Below are 21458 nucleotides of genomic sequence, written 5' to 3'. Positions count from 1 at the left end.
CAGTCAAGAGTATTAAGGAGAATTCAGTAGTGACTTGAATTTCTTATTTGAACAAGACTAGATAAACCAAGAGATAGTACCTTCAAGGAGGGATCAAGTATGACTTCTGCTCCTTGTTTGCAAGGTGGCCTTGGGAAGAGAATTAATTCTGGCCTTTGATGCCACATTAAAATCTACAAGTACATGACTTTCAAAATAATTTCTTCTACATAACTGAGGTCAGCCTTGTTGGGTATTTTATTTTTGCTACTTATCTTACATTTTAAAGATCTTCTAAACATCCAATCTTATGACCATATTTAAGACTTAACTAATGATCGGATTAAATTCTCTCAACAAGGTTCTCTGTAGTCCAGGGGTCTGCTGGCCAAATCTGGTCCTGGGCCACTGAGCTCTTACATTTTTAGAGTTGTTTAAAAAGTGTGGAGGTGGAGGGCAGGGGAGGAGGAGAAGATAGGAGACAGACTGTGTGTGGCATGCAGAGACTAAAATCCTTACTGTCTGGCCTTTAAATGAAAAAGTTTGCGGGCCTGTGCTCTAGTTTATTCAAGAAGCAATAGGAGAGAAATAATAACAACTAACAGTTATTTACTGGTGGGCACTGTTCTAAACCCTTTATATAAATTATTTAATCTTCCCAACCATCCTATGAGGCAGAACTATTACCCCTGATTTTACTGACGAGGAAACTGAGGCACAGGGAACTGACCAGAGTTAGTGGCAGAGACAGAATGTGAACCCAGAGTCTTTCCTCCTAACCATTACACTAGAAACTAACACCAGCACCTTAAGCTCTGACGTTGACAGTACCTGAGTGACTGAAGGATGGCATTCATGAAACATGTGTTCCCCAGATTCCGGAGGCCTGTGGCACAGATGGCAGCGGTGCTTCCCTGCAAAATGGGACAAGAGAGGCCATCAGTAATACCAAGAGAAGGACGTGTCAGACATCAAAGCAAAGACCTATATTTGAAACTCTAGCATCAAGCCAGTTTGGAATTGGTCCTTCTTTGTCCAATGAATATTTCAAACTCTCATTCTACTTTCTGTAGAAGTGTCCAGATATTTTTAGAAGCCTGATTCTGATCCTGGGATTGTTCTACATGGGAGTACCTCATGGAAGCTTATGAGGAAACCAGCATTAATGAAAACCATGGAGTACAAATTTGAAAACCAGGAAGATCCTTAAAAGAAATGAAGTTTAAGACAATGCTTTCATAAGATTTTATTAAAACTACTACAAATTGAAAAGATATAAACATTTACCTGAAATATTCACCCCCAAACGTTTAACTATGCCATGCATAAATGACCAATACATGTATTCCTAGCAATGGGATATCAATCTTTAAAAACTACCTGAATTTCCCTTGAAGACCAAGGCTTGATTTTCTGATTAGCTCTACAAATGCACTGTAACATCTGAATACTACACCTGAGAAGAGAATCTACCAATCCAACCCAAAGCATCTCTGCCCATAACTCAGATGGCCAGAGAGCACTTTAGCTCTTTCTTTCACAAAATCCTAACATTTTAACTAAGTACCTGCATGTCTAAACATAACTAGTGTGATAGCAGAAAGGCAGATGCAGGGCAAAATTACTAATGTATTTAAAAGTATTTAGTGATCTTTAAATTTTATTAATTTATTAATGGATCATACATCTGGTAACAGATGGTTACCAGAATGAGGAAGCACATTCTTTCGTGGTGAAACTGTATTAATGAAATCCTAAGAAATAAAACTTACCAAAACTTCAGACCCATAGAATTTGCACTTAGAACCTTTAACAGAAAAAAAGCAAAGATCTTTGGGATCCTTAGAAACAGAGTAGTGAGACACATGAACAGGCTTTAAGAGTGAACACTTGCTAAGGTAGAGGAGCACAGTAGTAATCCTGATGGCAGGAAGGCACTGACAGATGGACAAAATGGAGTATTTAGTTACATCAAGAATCATTAGTACAAGTGGCAAACATTTTGTAAAATATACCAAATCCAAGGCATACATTTATGAAAGTTTATAAGGAGCAACATTAATGTTAGAGTTGTAATAAAACAGTGATGAGATCTCAACCAATTCTTACATTTGTATATATTTTAATTACTTACATTTACTTTTAACAACTTGCTGTTTAGTGATGAGTTTTCCAAAAGTTTTCTTTTCCTATGCCTATCAGCTGTGAAAGCTGAGCTATTAAAACACAAACAGATAGTCAAAAAAGACATTAACACAAACATACTAGACAGCAGGTTAAAAAATAAACGTTGCTGTTCTAAGGGTCTGGGGTATAGAGCCCTGCCTGGCTGCTTAGCAAGGCCAGGAAGTGACCTGTTAGGCCCGCTGTGGCCCACAAGCATTTTAAGTAAGTGGGGAGTTCCATTTTCCTTGGCAATCCCCACTACTCCTCTACAAGGTGGGCTGCAAGCGTCTACCACCAGGCATCTCCCAGAAAAGCTGGCCAGGTAGATGTAGTCTGTGAGACGATCCCTCTTCACTACCACTACCTGCCTAATTGACTGCGAAACTTCAGAAATGAGAAGACCCATTCCTCACAACAAAAGGAAAACCCTTGTCTGATATGATTATACTGAGATTTAACATTAAGTCTCAAATACTATGCTACTTCTTTCCCAATTTTGATAAAAATTTCCTATTTTGCTCATTTTCATAACAGATTATGATATAATCTGAATTTCTGGAAAATAAATTATAGGCACATAGATATATACAAATTAATTCGATTCAGCTATGCTACAAAGGATATTCTGAAACAAATTCTAATTAGCATGGATATTCTGAATTAAAATTTTTCAAAATTTTTCTGGATAAGAGATATTTTGCTTAAATTTTATCAGAAAATAATTCTTTCAAAGGATTCCTTTAAAATTATTATATATCAGGAGATCTCATCTAAAAGAAGTAAAAATTATCATTTTTTACTATTAATATATAAAAAACTACCAAAAACTGTAGTTTCCACTGCAGACTAAAGCCCACATTTGAACAACACAGACTTTTTAAAGTCTGCCAATTCTTTTCCATCTTCTAAAAAGTATGAGGGTAGTCCAAAGTAAATGCATGATTATTTAATTTCCACATGAACTATAGTATCTTTGGAGCATCAGATCTAGTGAGTTACTTCAAAACTAAAAATATTCTTAGGCAACATGTCCTCAGAACTGTGTGTATATCCCTCTCAGAGTATCAGTGAATACAAGGTAAGAAAAGACCAATTCCATATATTACAGTGTCAAGTTATTCCTTCACAATTTAAGTAAGGAGGCTGAATCACAAGCACTACACACACACACACACACACACACACACACACACACACACCTTAGCAACAAGCCTAACAGTTTTCAGTTTTAACCTATATACACATTCAGCTTTTTAAAATATAAGTTATTAAATATTATCCTCAGCCATTCTCAAAATGGCAGAATTCACTAGATCCACACTAATACAGTAGCCACTTACTACATGTGGATATATAAAGTTAAATTAACTAAACTTACATAAAATTAAAAACAGTTCCTCGGTCATTGCTAGCCACTTTTCAACTGCTCTGCATAAGACTACTGTATAGGACAGTGCAGATTATACACTTTCGTCACTTCAGTAAGTTCTTTTACACAGTGCACTTCTAGAGGATATGCAGAAGAGTCTAAAGTAAAACACAAATATAATCACAGTTTTGAAACTGTGGTTTCCACTACAGACTAAAGCCCAAATTTGAAGAACAGAAAAATGAACCCAAGTAACGTTTTTCAACACAGGAGGAGGACTGCAAGGTAGACTTTTCAGTGGGACCAAGCGGAAGTATAGAAAAGGAACTCTGACATCTTTTACCGGATGAAGTGGTCAATGGAAATAAAAGATCTGATAACTGCATAAATGCATGTACATCCTTGAATATCCTCTTTTCCCTTTGACTTAGTTCTGATACATTTATTTGGGATTGAGAGGTAGTCTTTTCTTAGAGAAAACTGTAAGTGGCAGAAAAAATATTCTGGTAGCTACCCACTTCTCTGACAAAAAACATCACCACACTAAAGAGTGACATTACATAATTACTGTGGGAATGTCCTACTTGTTAATTATGACAATTTCAGACAAAAATATTTGGGTCTGTGTATCTGTACCTCTGTCTCTAATCCTAGATAGGGCTTCTGCTCCTCTACTTCAGATTACAAGAAGGGAAGAAGCACTTTGAAAAAGAGAGGAGCCAAAAGATATCAAGCCGAAAAGTACTTTGATTCAAAGTGTTTTAACAAGTGTAGATTTTAAAGAAATCCATCCTTCTTCCCTTATCAGCTTTGTAATCTATTGTCAACAAGACATGCATAAAGACTTTGGTTAACGAAAACTATACAAGTGTTTTATTCAAAGCACTTAGGCTATTTCCTCTCAATATATGATTTAAAAATATTCTATTGCCTTTAAGTTTGCTAAGGGACTCCTCCTTTTGTATGTTCTCACAATAGTTTTTAAGGTCAACTGTCAAAATAAATTAGATGGCACCTGACGATCAGGGGTGATTTATACAAATTTCACTAGAGTCAGCAGTCATTCCAGGGCCATGCTTCTATCCACTGCATCACTATTTGGATTTCTGTTTATTGCTTCAACTTTGGGTTCAGTGAATTTTATCTGAATAACCTATCTGGCTATAGCAAAAAAATTCTATTCACATAAGTTGTGAATAGAATTTCTTTCTTTATGATGATAAATTTCTTTAGATGACGTAATTTCTTTCTGATGACACAGCATTTCACAATCTATTGTAATTTCAAGTGACACATACAGCCCCTAACAAAAAAGGAAAAGATGAAACTAGGATCTTGTGCTATCCTACAGAAGCAAAGTGGACAATATAATAAAACCTAATTTCCCTTAAAAATAATGCATAAATTTTAGTGCTTCTGAGACCTCACAAAACATGCCTGACAAGGATTTTCTAAAATCATAAGTAACTCTATAATGATTTTCTATCATTTTATGCCCTTTCCTTATACCTCCAAAATTTCCCTTGCAAATCAACTGACCAGAGCTTATAAATTGGTGGGTAATAACTTAAAAAAAAAAAGGCTCTTGGACTCTTGGCTATGATTTATGATAAATATTAAATGAAATAAATGCTATGACCATTAACTATGGGCACAGTTTCAGATATCCAAAGTTTACTTTATTAACACTTCAATCACACTAAAATCATGATGAAGTTATGGAACTCAATAATAAAACTCCCACTCAAAAATCTGCAAAGACCCCTCAACCCTATTCTATACCCTTCCTTTCCCAAGTCCTATTACTTACTTTTCCAAGTTCTGTAAGTGTTCTCTGACTTTCTGTACCAGTCCCAGCTTGGTGTCATTAACCACAAAATCATCACAGCGATAACTGCAAGAAAAATATTAATCAATGTGTGCAAAGAGCTTGAGGAAACCACATAATGAAATCACTAAAAGGCCTGGCTGCTGCCAAGATGATCACATGGCTCTGCAGCCAGTTACTGTCGGTGGTAAGTTTAAAGAGGACTTGGAATCCACAATGGAATGTTTTTTAAGAGCCTTTTAAAAAAGCCACGTAGGCAATGAACACTAGCTTCTTTTCACATTTTTACTCAAAAGCTCTTCAATTCCTCCTTCAAAAACAAAATAAGCTGCTACATGTGTTACATTCTTTTTAGTGGTACATAATACATGGAAAATAAAAAGCACCAAGTCAATTCACATAGCATTAAGCCCAAAGCTTTCAGGTAATGCGTCCCAACTCAAAATAATAAGGAATTTGGGGGGAGAAGAGATTTATTATTTTTTTATTAACATATAATGTATTTTTGTTTCAGGGGTACAGGTCTGTGATTCCTCAGTCTTACACAATTCACAGCGCTCACCATAGCACATACCCTCCCCAATGTCCATCACCCAGCCACCCCATCCCTCCCACCCCCCTCCACTCCAGCAACCCTCACTTTGTTTCCTGAGATTAAGAGTCTCTTATGGTTTGTCTCCCTCTCTGGTTTCACCTTGTTTAATTTTTCCCTCCCTTCCCCTATGATCCTCTGTCTTGTTTCTCAAATTCCTCATATCAGTGAGATCATATAATTGTCTTTCTGGGAGAAGAGATTTAAATGAAGAGCAGGGAAAAGGTAATTAACCTATAGGGACAGTTAAATTTAAAGAAAAAAAACTAAAAATACAGCTATACATTTAAAACAATTTAATTAAAATAAATTGAATTCAGATGGTTGAGAAGAAGAATCTTCATTCAGAGGTGCTAGAAAACAAAAGTATAAAACAGTGGCTACATCTTTTAGGAAACATAACTGCTTTGAAGAAAGTTATTTAAGGTGTTCTTTAAAATTAATATTGTGTGTGTGTGTATTTTAGCAAGTCAATAAGCAAATAAAGGAACTCACACGTAATAAACTTCACCTTCTACATTAGCATTCAATTTTTTCCTGGAATAAGGCCAATTTTAACAAAAACAACTTACAAGCTAGTACCAATATATTCTTTTGAATAGCGGCTTTGTATAAAACCACTTATTAAAACTACCAAAGAATAATGACAGTAATGCTGCCACTCAGCAAATAAAACTTTGAATGCATAGCAATTAGTAAAAATTAGGTCATCTCTAACAGAATCCAAAAAACATTAGAAGAAAATGGGGGAAAGTAATGGGGGGAAAAAAGATTACACAGAAAAGCATGTATCCTAAGGTCTTTTATTTACAGATGTTAAAATTTCAAGTGAATGCTTTTGAAAACTTCAACTAAAACAGTAATATATATGTAATTAGTTAATGCCCCTCCCCCATTAGCTGAGTACCTATGCTATCAATCAAGAGTCTCTAAAGTATTCTTCAAGTTTCCTGACATTTTCACAAATAGCAAAAGCTACCTTTTACGTCCTGGACTGTTTATCATCAAAGTACCAGCAGTGGCAGGAGAAAATTATCAGTTTTATGATAAATATGTAAAATATTAAATCAGTGAAAAGGTTTAATTCCTTGCTTCTTCTCAGCATAATGCTAAGAGAGTAAGGTCTACTCTGTAAATTTAGACTTAAGGCACCTGGTTCCTCAAGAAGCTTAAGCATTCACTGAAGAGTAAAATTATGCTGCCTCTCTAATTCCTCCTTTTCATTTTATGTTTGCATAAATTTATGCATGTATTACAGATAAAACAAGACTCAGTATTCAAAACAAAAACAAGGCTAAATGCTAGTGTTCATCTGGGGAATGAAGTCTAGGAGCACATTTAGATCACCTTTCATCTATTTACAGTATGCCATAATCTCTAATTGAAAAGTGAACCCCTGAACCTCCATAAAAAAGTTGTTGCTTTGTTTAAACAGTTTCCAGTTAAATTAAATAACTGTTTTTTTTTTTCCTTATTAAAGTAATTCTTTTTGGAGCACCTGGGTGGCTCAGTTGGTTAAGTGTCTGACTCCTGATTTCAGCTTAGGTCACGATCTGAGGGTTGTGAGATCGAGCCCCTTCTTGGGCTCTGAGCTGGGCATGGAGCCTGCTTGAGATTCTCTCCCTCCCCCTCTGCCCCGCCCTAATGCTCTCTCTCTCTAAAAAAAAAAAAATTTAAAAATAAATAAAGTAATTCTTTTTGGTGTGATATGGATTTAGCCTAGGATATAAAACATTTGTTAAAGTAACATTTTTCATATACTGAGTATAGATTTATTTATGGTTTTGCTCCATTCTAAACTAAACTAATCTGGCTTGACTGGATCTAGTTGCTTCATCTCTCTGAACTTACATCATTGAAGTAAATAAGTTGCTCTAGACTCTAGACCTGTGCTTATGTGGCTGATGCCACTTAAGAATTGAATTTTAATTTTTAGAAAATTCTAATTGATACAAAATTTCACTTAACAACTAAAGCAGTAAAAAATACTTTTCCACTAAACACAATTTTATGGTTTTGGCAAAACTATACTTCACTTTTATTATTACATCACCTAAGATGTATTGCAGTGCACATGATGGGTGCATGTGTCATTTCTAGTATTACATAAGCATATCACAAATCTAGTTTATGTCAACAGATGGTTATTTTTGTATGCAACAATGTAGCACTACAATGTGTTTATCTGAATATTTTATGCAGACAGCAGAGTTACAGTGATAACTATGTAAACAGTAATTGGTAGTTAAGCTGCTACGCTTATTTTAATTATAATGCAAATTATTTTTCTGGCTTAAAAATTAAGAATGAGGGGTGCCTGGGTGGCTCAGTCCTTAAGCAGCTGCCTTTGGCTCAGGTCATGACCCTGGGATCAAGCCCCACATCGGGCTCCCTGCTCTGTGGGAAGCCTGCTTCTCCCTCTCCCACTCCCCCTGCTTGTGTTCCCTCTCTCGCTGTGTCTCTCTGTCAAATAAATAAATAAAATCTTAAAAAAAAAAATTAAGAATGAAAAAAATTTTAACTTTCAAATGAAGGCACACTAACGAGGCAGTATCAAGTGGAGAAGGTATGTCACAAATTTTACAAAGGATGGCAATACAATTTGCTATAGCAGAGAAAAATGAGTAAGTTGTATAAAAGAAGTTTTAAGGTGTGCCTGGGTGGCTCAGTTGGTTAAGTGTCTGCCTTCAGCTCGGGTCATGATCTCAAGGTCCTGCGATCTAGCCCCACATCAGGCTCTCTGCTCAGTGGGGAGTCTGCTTCTCCCTCTTCCCCTCCCCCCACTTGTGCTCTCTCTCTCTCTCTCTCTCTCTCTCTCTGTCAAATAAATGAATAAATTAAAAAAAAGAAGTTTTAAGATAATACCAAGAGTCATCTTCAGCAAATGCATATTCATTTAATAAGAAGTTGCCTCTCAACAGTCAAAAAATAAAACAGCTAATGAAATTAGAACTAAACATATAACAAAAAAAGTCTGTGATTATTAAATAGGATCTGAGCTTATAATTTTGGCCAACCATAAAATGGCTGGGATTCTTGCTCAACAAAGAGAACCATTTTTAGATGGAAAGATAAAAAATGTAATTATCATTTCAGTTAAGGGAATTAGGTTTTAAAATTTGAGGAAACGATTAAAACAAACATGAAATGTCTTAAATTGACCCACCAAGGGAGTGTCAGTGAATAAAAGACTGTTCTAAGAATATTAAAGATCAATCTATTCAACATTTGAAAAATTGCAAGTACTTTTATTTTGAGCTTTAAATGAGCTTCACAAGAGATACTGACTGACTAACATTCTGGGTATGTTTTGTCTCAAACAACTTCTAAATTTACAAAGAAATGTCTTCATCTAATCAATCTCAAGTTGTAGATACTATATTTTTTAATCTTTTACATCTGTCACTTTCAGCTAGATAGGAAAAAGTTTCTATCAAGACAGACAATGGGGGAGCCTGGGTGGATCAGTCAGTTAAGTGTCTGCCTTCAGTTAAGCATCTGCCTTTGGCTCAGGTCATGGTCCCAGGGTCCTGGGATTGAGCCTTGCATCAGGCTCCCTGCTCAGCGGGGAGCCTGCTTCTTCCTCTCCCCTACTTGTGCATGCTCTCTCAAATAAATAAAATCTTAAAAAAAAAAAAAGACAATGGGCCAGCTATGTGAGACCCAAAATCTGGATTTACTAGATTTCCCTTATTAATTTCACTGTGTGATACATATTGAAAATATCTGTGTTCTGAAATGGACTGTATCATGGATGCAGTTATTAAAATTGTTCAGTATATATGTACAAATGCTATGAATCATCACCAGTTTATGAAACTGTTATAAAAAAATAGAAGATAATGAATTTAATGACCATAATTCATGATAATGAATTAAATGATCTTTAATATTGTTAGAAAAGTTCTTTGCCAATGTTCACTGCTTCAGTTTGAGTCATGAAAGAGTTTTACAAAGATTTACTGTACTATTTATTCTAATTCAAAAAAAAATTTTTTTAAAGACTTAGAGAGAGAGAGAACATATGTGTGCATGGGGGTAGGGGGAGAGGAAGAAAGAAAATCCTTGAGCAGACTCCCTGCTAAGCATGGAGCCTGACATGGGGCTGTATCCCACAACCCTGAGATCATGACCTGAGCCAAAATCAAGAGTCGGCTGCTCAACCAACTGAGCCACCCAGGCACCCCTCTTTTTTTTAAAGATTTTATTTTTAAGTAATCTCTACATCCAATGTGGGGCTCAAAATTCACGACCCCAAGATCAAGAGTCGCACTCTCCACTGAATGCGCCAGCCAGGCACCCCTCTAATTCAAGATTTTCTTGAAATGAAAGAACACCTGCCAATATTCAATAAATAGAAAACATCCAAGTATGATTTACATTTTTTTCCCTGTATCACAGGGCACATGAATGAGCTCAATTTAAAGATCCAAGGAAAGAAAAAGCTTATTTGTGACCTCGCTAGAGAGATACAAGAACATATGTTAAAATTTAAACTTTTCATGATACAAGTCAATAATGATTTTACACATTTTTCAACATGAATAAATATGCAGACAATTTTAATTGTAATAGCATTATGTAAATTGGCTTTAAAAATCTGTAAGAAAATTGGGGCGCCTGGGTGGCTCAGGCATTAAGCATTTGCCTTCGGCTCAGGTCATGATCCCAGGGTCCTGGGATGGAGCCCTAAATCGGGCTCCCTGCAGGGCAGGAAGCCTGCTTCTCTCTCTCCCACTCCCCCTGCTTGTGTTCCCTCTCTCGCTGTGTCTCTCTCTGTCAAATAAATAAATAAAATCTTAAAATAAAATAAAATAAAATAAAATAAAAACATAAAATCTGTGAGAAAATTGAAGGGCATGTTGATATGGATACATTTAGAGTCATTTTTCAGTTTACATAGTGCCCCTTTGAATTCAATGTTGGTAATACTGAATTGTTACAAGAGTTAGTAGATTTACTTAGATGTAGTTTTGAAACTGATATGCTTTTGCTTCAGAGTTAAATCAGTTGTTCTAAAAAGATGAGTCAGTTTTGTCAATACAGATGCAAATATTAAAGAAAAATGGTTTTTTTGTACTTGATTCATTTATTGGAAAACTTCTAATAGTTTTTAGAATCTACTTTTTTAAATGCAATTTTTATGAATCTAAACAGAAGTCAAGCATTTCTAATGAAAGTTTAGTATCTGAATGGAGATGTGCTGTAAGTGTAAAATATACACTGGATTTGGAAGGTTTTATGTAAAAAAAAAAAAAGAACACAAACTATCTCTAATAATTTTATGTTGATTACATGTTGACATGACAGTATTTGAATAGATGGGTTAAACAAAATATACAATTAAAATTAATTCACCTGTTTCTTTTTGCTTTAATGTGACTATTAGAAAATTTAAGATTACATATATGACATATTATTTCTGTTGGATAGCACTGGCAATCTAAAGGGTATCTAGGACATTACCTGCTCTAATATTCTATAATAACCCAATATCATAAACTTTACTTAAATCACAACTTAACTTTACTGAGCTATAAGAAATCAATTTTGTTTTGGCTGGGTTAGTTTTTACTGATTTAAAAGAATTTGTTAATGTTTTTACAACTGTCCTTATTTCTCAAGAGCCAATTTTAGGTTCTCTTACAGTCACTAAGAAGGACACATTTCTAAGATTATAACTTTTATACTCTGAATTTACCACACTATGCAAGTATTATTTGATGATGATGACGTTAAAGGAAAGCACCTACTTCTATGGGCCAAAACTTCTAAGAGTGCCTGGCATGTGGTAGAGATCAATAAATGTTAGCTTCCTTCCTTTGTGTAACGAAGAGCTCCCTCACAGCACGGGCTTCTCTAGCTGCCCACAACCCCTTTTGATTTCTTCTTCCTCCCAGGCCAAGAGGTCAAAAGAAAATCAGTAGGAAAAGTTGAATATAAATGAGAATTTAAATGTTGTCTGGCTGCTTAGTCTTAGCTGAGACACTGCTTTCAAACTGGAAACTATCCCACTAATACTGGTATTAAAAACTCCCAAGGTAAACAGAAGGATTTAAAGTAAACAAGTTCTAAAAATCTCTCCCTGGTTTACAACTGTGTTGAAGCCAATCAGTCAGAATTATACTCACCTCTAATATCTGGAAAAAAAAAAAATACAGTCACTCTTTCCCTTCAAGAAGACTGTGTCAGAATAAGATTAGTACAAAAAAGTACTTAACTTGTAGGCTAGGTTTCCAAAAGCTTGTAGATTAGTCCTCTGAAACTTGGAATGCATTTCCCATTTTGAAATAAATGTTATAAAATATGGTTAAATGTTGTAAGGTGAAAATACACCTGGTTCCCAAAATGTAGTTGAAATAATATTATAAAGAGTTGTATTCCTCTTTGACTTCCATCTATACTGCTGTCACTGAGAAATTGTGATAGGAGGAAGCTGGTCAGAGTTCAGATAACCTGATTAGTACTTCGCTAGGAGAGGAGGTCCAGGGTTTAGCATCTCATTCACATAGGACTTCATGCGTCGAACAAACAAAAGTCAAGAATTACGTATATTATACAACAAATTCTTAGGCTATTAAATTTACACTTAAGAAAGTTTTTGTTTAGGGGTGCCTGGGTGGCTCAGTCAGTTAAGCGTCTGCCTTCAGCTCAAGTCATGATCCCAGGGTCCTGGGATCGAGCCCAGCATCGGGTTCCCTGCTCGGCGTGGAGTCTCCTTCTCCCTCTGCCCCTCCCCCTGCCTCTCTGTCAAATAAATAAACAAAATCTAAAAAAAAAAAAAAGTTTTTGTTTAGTGATTTTAGATGATTCTTCAAGTAAAGACAACCTCTACTTCTAACAGACTACTTGTCAGATAAGGAAAAGGTTCACTTTTGTATTTAGAAAAAAACAAAGAATTGTTTAAGAAAATGTAAGTAATTTGAACATTAAAGACAAAAAAATAACACTTGAAATCATATCAGGCAACATATTAGTGACGTCAGACAAAGAAACAGGATATAAAAAGCAAGGTAGGATGGGAACTGGTATCTTTCTTTACTTCTAAAACCTTGAAACAAACCACACTATCATCTTAGCTAGGTGAAGATTAGTGTTAAATCCAAATTCCTTGAGCCAAAAATGATCTTAGTTTTAAATTACTTTAAGCCAATAGTTAATAAAGAAATTAAGCATACAGGATGGAATTTACATGTACACTGATGTTAAGAAAAAAATTAATTTTACTACCTTGCACTAAAAGAACATACCTCAAGTAGCAGATAAATTTTCGTAAGAAACAAGTTATTTACACTACTATATAATTAGGGAGGTAAAAAATGGATAAAATCACACCTTTATTTCACATTCTGCTTACTCTAAAAAAGAACAAAACTGTCCAATTTCTTGATTACATTGATTCTTTATGTGTATACTTTTTGATTTTCATTTATTTCTATCCTTTCTACTTTTCTGTTTATAATTTCCCCCAAACCCATCTTTTTTCTCCTCCATTTCAACTAACATTCTATTCCATACTTTGGTTATTTCCTTTGGTGTGATCTCCCTCACTCTACCCCCTTAGACGGTGATGTTCAAATCCACAGATATCTATAGCCAAGTTAAGGTACAGTATTTGATGGTCCCACAATGTTAGCCTTACTTATATTTTCTTCTCTCTCACCTTTGCCTCCCAATCTTCTCTTTCACTTCTGTATTACCTGCTTTACATGTAGATTTAAGCTTTCATCTGGGATGGTGATCTCAGGGTGGTAAGATCAAGCCTGGCATAGGGCTCCACCCTCCGGATGGAGTAGGCTTGGGATTCTCTCCCTCTTCCTCAAATAAATAAAATCTTAAAAAAAATTCCTCACTTGGTCAACCCCAACTGTGCTTTCTTTACCATTCTCCAAAAATGAAAATTTACAGCATGACTTAATCATTTTCTTATCCCAAAATTTAATGTGGGTTTATTTTTTTTAATTATAACTTTAGAAACACTTCTTTCCTATTTTTTTCCCTGTACTATACATGCCCCCTCTAATTCTAAAATGCAAAACACTGGTCTCTTAAGAAGAAATCTTCAAATTAGTTTCATGAGGCACCTAATCAGGTTAAAAAGTAAACCACAAAACTGAGCATCCACCACCCCCAATATATTTATACATGTTTCTATATAAGATTTCATATATAAGTACATCTAAATTAATGTGTATAGTATAAAAAAAGAAACATCTTAAAAGAATAAGTTAGAGGTGAAATAAACTATTTGAAAATGTCCTATTTAGGACATCTTCACACTATGATTTAACAAATATCTCAAAGTATAATATACACATAGGGTGAATTTTGACATTAATCATAAGAGATATAAATTCATACTTCTTGTAGCTTAAGCTTTTTGTCCAACTTATCAAATCTGACTAGTCTGTGTTTTTATTAGAAAGCCAATATTTTTACCTTGTCATTTGTTTAATGAGCTCAGAGTAGGAAAGCCTGTCAGCCTGCCCTTTTTTTGTTCACCAGTATCTGTGTTCCTATTATCATTGTCTTGTAGGGCTTGTTTGTTTAGTAAAAATCTTTTGTATTAAAAAAAAATTTTTTTTAAGTAGGGTCCACACCTAGCGTGGAGCCCAACACGGGGCTTGAACTCGACCCTGAGATCAAGACCTCAGCTGCGATCAAGAGTCAGACGCTTAACTGACTGAGCCACCCAGGCACTGCTTTTTAATTTTTTTGAGTAGGCTCCACACCCAACATGGGGTTCGAACTCACAACCCGAGATCATGAATCACATGCTCCACCAACTGAGCTAGCCAGGCCCCCCATTTGGTAAAAATCTTTTAAATAGTATATCCATTTGATGAGGGTTGACTTGGACAAACTAAGTAAATCCATGTAACTAGGCAGACTGCAGTACACTGCAAAATGAACAAGGGTGAGGACTCAAGTGAAGCTCTGATTCAGAACATTCTGTGTATAGTTCATGACACATCACAACCTAATCGAAAGACCCACAGGCAACAGGTATATTATTGGCCAAAACTTTTTTTTTTTTTTTATAAAAACTATCAGGGGTGCCTGGGTGGCTCAGTTGGTTAAGTGTCTGACTCTTGATTTCAGCTCAGGTCATGATCTCAGGGTCCTGGGATCAAGAACTCCATCAGGCTCCCCGCTCAGCAGAAGTCTGCTTTTTCTCTCTCCCTCTGCCTCTCCCCCTGCTTGTGCTCTTGCTCTCTCTCAAATTAAAAATAAAAATAAACTTTTAATAGAAGTTCTATATTTTCTTTCCACCCCCTCAAGTGCATTATTTTGGAGAATGATGGCACTAAAACCTAGATTCCCAGCACAGAAGAGGTGCTCAAAGAATATTTATTGAGTAAGAGCCAACACATCTGCCATTGTTTTTTTCGGATGTTGTTCCCATTATGTTTGCGAGCCATCATGTAAATTAGACTCTCAAGTAAAAATTTCAAAGGTAAGGGGCACCTGGGTAGTTGGTTAAGTGCCCAACTTTGATTTTGGCCCAGGTCATGATCTCAGTTTGGTGAGATCAAGCCCCCCATTGGGCTCTGTGCTCAGCAAGGAGTCTGCTTAAGATTCTCTCTCTCCCTTTCCTTCTGCCCCTCCCCCTACTCATGTGCAGGCTTTCTCTCGCTCGCTCTCTCTCAAATAAATCTTTCCAAAAAAATTTTGAAGGTAAAAATGTGGGGGGAGGAAGGACTGTTTATAATACCAAATTTTCTTCACAAAGGATCTACAGCTTTGCTTTGTGTCTTCTTTAATACATTTATTCCTACATCTAGTTTATAGTTTTTATCTTTATGTTGAATGTTTGTTTTTTTGTTTCTTTGGTCATTTCCATTTTTCACTGATGACTGCTAATAAAGAGAAAGCTATTAGTATTTATATATTTATATCACCATTTCAGAATTTTTTATTAATTCTAGTTATTTCCATTAAAGTCTCCTTGAATGCATTCTGTGCATTCTATAATTTGAAAACAAAATTTTCTTATTTTCCAATATTTATACCAATTATCTCATTTACTTACTGTCTTATTTCAATGGCTAGAACTGCCAAAATAATGTTCGAGAATACTGACAGGTAAAATGATTATAAAAGGTATTTCTGTCTTGTTTCTGATTTAATGGAAATGGCTTTAGTTAAAACCTGATGCTTACTTTCTTTTTTTCTTTGGTTTTCGGAAAACTGTATTTTAATAGTTTCCTTTTATTTCAATGTTATTAGTGTTTTTTGTTCAGAAATGGCTATTTATAAAGGTATTTTTGCTTGTAATGGTACAATAATCTGGGATTGCTTTATGACATCCTGGTACAAATAATGAATAGGCTGGCAGATTTCAGGTGAAATTAACTCAGTAATATGTAAGTTTTCTTTTTGATATATCTTACTGAGTCATATTTCCTTTAAGTTTTAATTATTTGCAACAAAATATTTTAATTAGTGAAACTGACTTATTTTCTTTTTGGAGTTTCACATTTTTGTCTAAAGGTTTTGAAAGTTTCATTACATTAAAATACTCAATGTTAAATTTTAATAGTTTGAGGCTACAACATCTAGTATAATAGCTACTGTATCCTGAAATACAGAAGCCCCATGTGGTTGACTTCAACTTATATTAATTAAAATAAAACAAAACAAATTAAAACATTAAATTCCTGAGTCCCACTAGCCACTTTTAATTGCTCAACTGCTACAATATTTTATGGCACACACACCCAAAACAGAAAAATCTCTTCCTTAGCTTTAAAATTCTAAGGTTGTTTTTCCATTCCTATTGTTAAGTGCTACTGAAGTTATAAAGACCCATATCACATTCTTGAAGAAGAAAATATTCCCAAACCAAACCTTTCACCACCTATCTGAAACAAGAAGCAATCATCATACAAATGAACCTGATTTTTTATGCAACAGTAAAGAAACAAGTCCTTTAATCTACTGGCTACAGTGATCTTTACTTATTTATTTTTAAAGACTTCATTTATTTGACACACAGAGAGAGAGAGAGAGCACAAGCAGAGGGAGCTGCAGGCAGAGGGAGAAGCAAGCTCCCCGCTAAGCAAGGAGTCTGACGTGGGACTTGATCCCAGGAGCCTGGGATCATGACCTGGGCCAAAGGCAGACACTAAACCGACTGAGTCACCCAGACGTCCCTACAAAGGATCTTTAAACAGTGTAAATCCCCTCAAAACAAAACGAAAACTTTTACGTAAAAAGCACCCCTCAAGAAGGACAATGGCGGGTCTGTCATTAAGTTTTAAATTCCTTTCCGTTCCCCTGCATAGTACTGTGACATTTGAAGGCAAATTTGACCTCTGGTTTTATTATAAAAGATAGGATTACAGGAAAAAAAAAGTTTGTGTTCTAGTGACTTCATCTTTTCAAACCAAGGAAAGTTAAAACCCAAAAGAACTTACATAGCAAGCTTATTTTTAAATTCTTTTACTAAATTCTGATGTACTGCCATCAAATAAGCCAATTTTGGAAAAATAGAAGAACAACTGCAGAGAAAACCTATATCCTTTTCTTTTAAAGATTTTATTTATTTGAGAGAGAGAATTAGAGAGAGAGAGAGAGAGAGAGAGAGAGAGCACAAGGGGGGAGGGACAGAAGGAGAAGTAGACTCCCTGCCGAGCAGGGAGCCCGAAGCAGGACTTGACCCCAGGACCCCAGGACTCCAGGATCATGACCTGAGCCAAAGGCAGTCGTTTAACCAACTGAGCCACCCAGGCGTCCCAGAAAACCTATATCCTTTGTTAAAAGCAGACAAATACTAGCTTATTAAGGAAGAGCCTTTCATGTTTTCAGACCACCTCTACTGAAAAAGTTTTTAAACTTCAAAAATACTGTTTTTAAATAAACAAAACTCTTCCTGTTCTCTAATCTTTACAATACTGAAAATTTGTACCCAAATTGTTTATAAAGATAGTCTAAAGATTTTCCCCTTTTTACTTTTCTCTCTGTTTTTGAGAGCAAGTGAGACTGTACGCACGTGTGAACAAGGCAGGGGGCAGAGAGAGAATCTTAGGCAGGTTCCACACCCATGGCAGAGCCCAACATAGGGCTCAAACTCACGACCCTGAGATCATGACCTGAGCCGAAATCAAGAGTTCCATGCTTAACCCAGTGAACCACCCTGGCGCTCCATTTTTCTTTTTACTTTTTTGTGCCTCCTTTTTAATATTTGATCATAATTTCCTTTGAAAATGATTTGGTATCAATTTAAGTCCAAAACTAAGAACTTTATTAGTTTTAGTTAAAACTGGTATTTGTTACAGGTGTTTAAAATCTGAAATACAGGGGTGCCTGCATGGCAGTTAAGCATCTGACTCTTGGTTTCAACTCAGGTTGTGATCTCAGGGTCTCACTCATTTGCTTGAGCTTCTCCCTCTCCCTCTGCTCCTCCACTCCCTCCCCCAACCCCGAACTCTAAAATAAATATTTTAAAAAAATCTGAAATACAAGTCTTTTTTCTAGACAAATTGATTCACATTTCATAATATTTCTTTGTTTGATATAGTGCCTTAAAACATCACCCTGCCTAGTAGTTTAGTTTTATATTTTTTATTTTATTTAGTTTTAATATTCCTTTCATATTTTTGTATTCTCAGAAATTCAGTTACTATTGATAAGGATCAGAATCAACAAGACTATGTCAGGCATCAAAAGTTATCTGTTCAGCATTTTTTAAAAATGTTTTATTTATTTATTCATGAGAATCACAGAGAGAGAGAGAGAGGCAGAGGCAGAGGGAGAAGCAGGCTCCCTGCCTAGCAGGGAGCCTGACGCAGGGCTCGACCCCAGGACCCCAGGATCATGACCTGAGCCGAAGGCAGACGCCTAACCATCTGAGCCACCCAGGTGCCCCTCTGTTCAGCATTTTAAAACTATTAATTCCAAATGTCTATGTAAGAAATCAAAGTTCCTAATTTTAATCACAGTTTCTTTTTGATACAATAATGTATACCACATACAATTCCATTTTTACTGACTGGAGAGAGAAGTTGGGGTGGGAGGAAAGGAAATACTACTTAACACATAATAAAAGTGAACACTAGCCCTTGTGTGAACATCTTGAGGAGATTTTCATTTTTATAGAAATTCATTTTATAGAAATCTTCACAAATCAAATTCCAATTCTAGTTAATAAAATGAATTTTTATAAAAATGAAAATCTCCTTTAGGAGTAGGTTTGTGTCAAATCAAAATTACTCCTTTTGGTGTTGCTTTCCCTCTTTTGAAACAGTGACCCATTTTATGTGTTCTGTTTGGTTAATAAGTGCTTCTTCCAGATGTCCTGTTTATGTGAAAAGCGAAGGGACTACTCTGCAGCAGAGTACCCTACCCTCTTGGGAGGTAAATGAAATAGCTCACACAAGCCACGATTTACGTCTTCTTTGAGAAAGATGTTCTGTGGTTCTTTAGTCCTCCAAGATGATCAGAAGGCAAATATTATAGATTTGGTGTAACCTTCCCCATTTTTGGAAGACATAAAACAAAATACAATCTTTCCAACAATACAACATATTGCCTACTCTGCACCAGACATTGAGTACTATGGAAGATATTATCTGATATCTGGTTCCTGCAGTCCCCAAGGACATTTACAAATAACCTATCGTGCAGCAGGAAATTACAAGTATCCTAAGAACTATGAGTTTAGGAGAGATTACATCCAGCTACAATTGAAGCTGGGAGGGGGGATGTGGGGGAGAGTTCAGTGGTAACTTCACGAAGGATATGCTAAGATAGGAAAAGGGCAGGGACTCTTGGAAAGGGGAAGTAAGGACAAACTCTAAGCCTCAGAGCATGTTTCAACTTCTTTAGAGAAGACAGCACGTGAAAAAGGAGCTTTAACATTAGATTAAGTCAAAAGATTTTGACAACAAGCATAACAATAATCAAATAGGTGAAAACTAATGCACCAATATTTTACCTCTGAAGCAAATCACTGAGCCTAACCATAAGAAACTTATGTGCAAGGAAACTTGATGAACTGAAGTGAAATTACTGAAGCATACTAGAAAATAACACAAACCCATTCATACAGAAAGAAGAAATTCTTTTTCGTTTTTTTCCTAATCATGCTGAGGTGTGAGGAAAACGTTAACTTAGACTACAGCTTTATCAGTTTGCAACTATCGCAGATTTCTTTTAAGGCATCAGTATAATCCTACAGGGTGATTCCCTGGCATTTTGTTTTTAAACCTACAAATGATACAGTAATGTGACCAGCTGCAGTTCCCTTCCTGCATTTCTGAAGCTCTGAGTGTCCACACACTTTGCAGCTCTGTATAACTTCACACAAAAGACTGGCAATTGGCCAAGAAGCCTCCGCCATGGTGTATATTCCCCAAAGTTCAAGATCTGCCATTTAATTACAATTCAGCCATGAAACCACATGTACTTTTGCATATTATACCAACATAAAACAAATCAAATTCCAATTCTAGTTAATAAAGGTACTCCTCCAAAATGCAGAAAGTATAAAGTATATTCTTATAAATGAAGACACTGAAGTATGTAACCTATATTTTTAAAGAGACCTATTCTACTTCATTAATTTTTAAAATTTCCTCAAAGAGTTACTGTTTCCTCATAATCTCACCAATTGCAAGAAAACCCACTACAAACTTGTTATAGCAGAGATTTAACTGTATTTCCAAACTTCCCCATTTAGCATTTCATACACACCGCTAACTGAAAATCAAGAAGAATGAATGTTTTCAACATCTGGTACATACAGGTTGACATGACTTACAACAATGATTGTGAAATTATACCTAAAGAGTGATCTTAAATTCTGCTCTCTAAAAGTAAGTCTTAAAGAAACATATGGTTCTGTCAATTAGGTAGCTCTGTCATTCTCGTATGTAAGTTTCCTGAGGGAAAAAGCAAAAAACTAGTAAGAACACTCTAACAGCCTGGCTAATGCTTACCTTTCACAGGAAGGAGCATTTTACAAGAGCAAATGACAATAAACTGAGCACTAGCCCATGTGTGAAAATCTTGGGAAGATTTTCATTTTTATTGAAATTGTTATCTACCTCTAGCTTCTCTCTCTTCCAGGTCTGGACATCTTCCACGGAAAGAGTAGTGGTCTGAATGACTAAACCTTAAGATGTGTCATTTAATAGCCACAAATTAATAATGTTAAACCGTTAAAAATTTTAAAGATAGGAAGCCACTCTTTCTTCCTTTTGATGGACATTTTTCTACAATACAATAATCAACTAAGAATGATGTAGACAAGATTAGCACAAAACTCCAGTAGAGTGTAAATCAAAAGTGATTAAATTTAGACTTTAAATCCTCATTCCTGTCCCGTACTGCTTTCGTGTGACATTTAAGGGCTGGATGGCCAAAAAAGATCTCCAAAGGGATCTTTCAAATGGCTTTTTTTCCCTTCAATGTCAAAAACCTTTTGAGAGTAAACTGATTAAAGAATTATTCATCATAATTTACTAGTCAAGGAAAAAAACTTGCTTCACACTGAAGTTAAAACTGCAAAAAACACTGTC

The 21458-nt window shown here is 35.6% G+C and overlaps 1 protein-coding gene across 6 annotated transcripts in view; it reads right to left on the bottom strand.

The window, feature by feature from the left end:
- The window catches only part of USP3 (ubiquitin specific peptidase 3), a 105176-nt gene that overhangs the window by 47632 nt on the left and 36086 nt on the right, over positions 1-21458 (bottom strand). For all 6 annotated transcript variants that reach the window (XR_003608624.2, XM_088024841.1, XM_028100266.2 and 3 more), the window contains 3 exons: positions 5325-5408; positions 2114-2195; positions 811-893 (listed from right to left, as the gene is read on the bottom strand). Coding sequence is in view for 5 of the 6 variants with exons in the window: in XM_088024841.1 (XP_087880967.1) it covers positions 811-893; positions 2114-2195; positions 5325-5408 (249 nt within the window). In the remaining variant the exon portion in view is untranslated. The remainder of the gene's footprint in view (positions 1-810; positions 894-2113; positions 2196-5324; positions 5409-21458) is intronic.

This window comes from Eumetopias jubatus, unplaced genomic scaffold, assembly GCF_037043125.1.
Source record: "Eumetopias jubatus isolate StellerSeaLion01/CBP00866 unplaced genomic scaffold, mEumJub1_p1.0 scaffold_7, whole genome shotgun sequence".
Lineage (NCBI taxonomy): Eukaryota > Metazoa > Chordata > Mammalia > Carnivora > Otariidae > Eumetopias > Eumetopias jubatus.
This window is presented reverse-complemented; position numbering and strand designations above follow the sequence as displayed.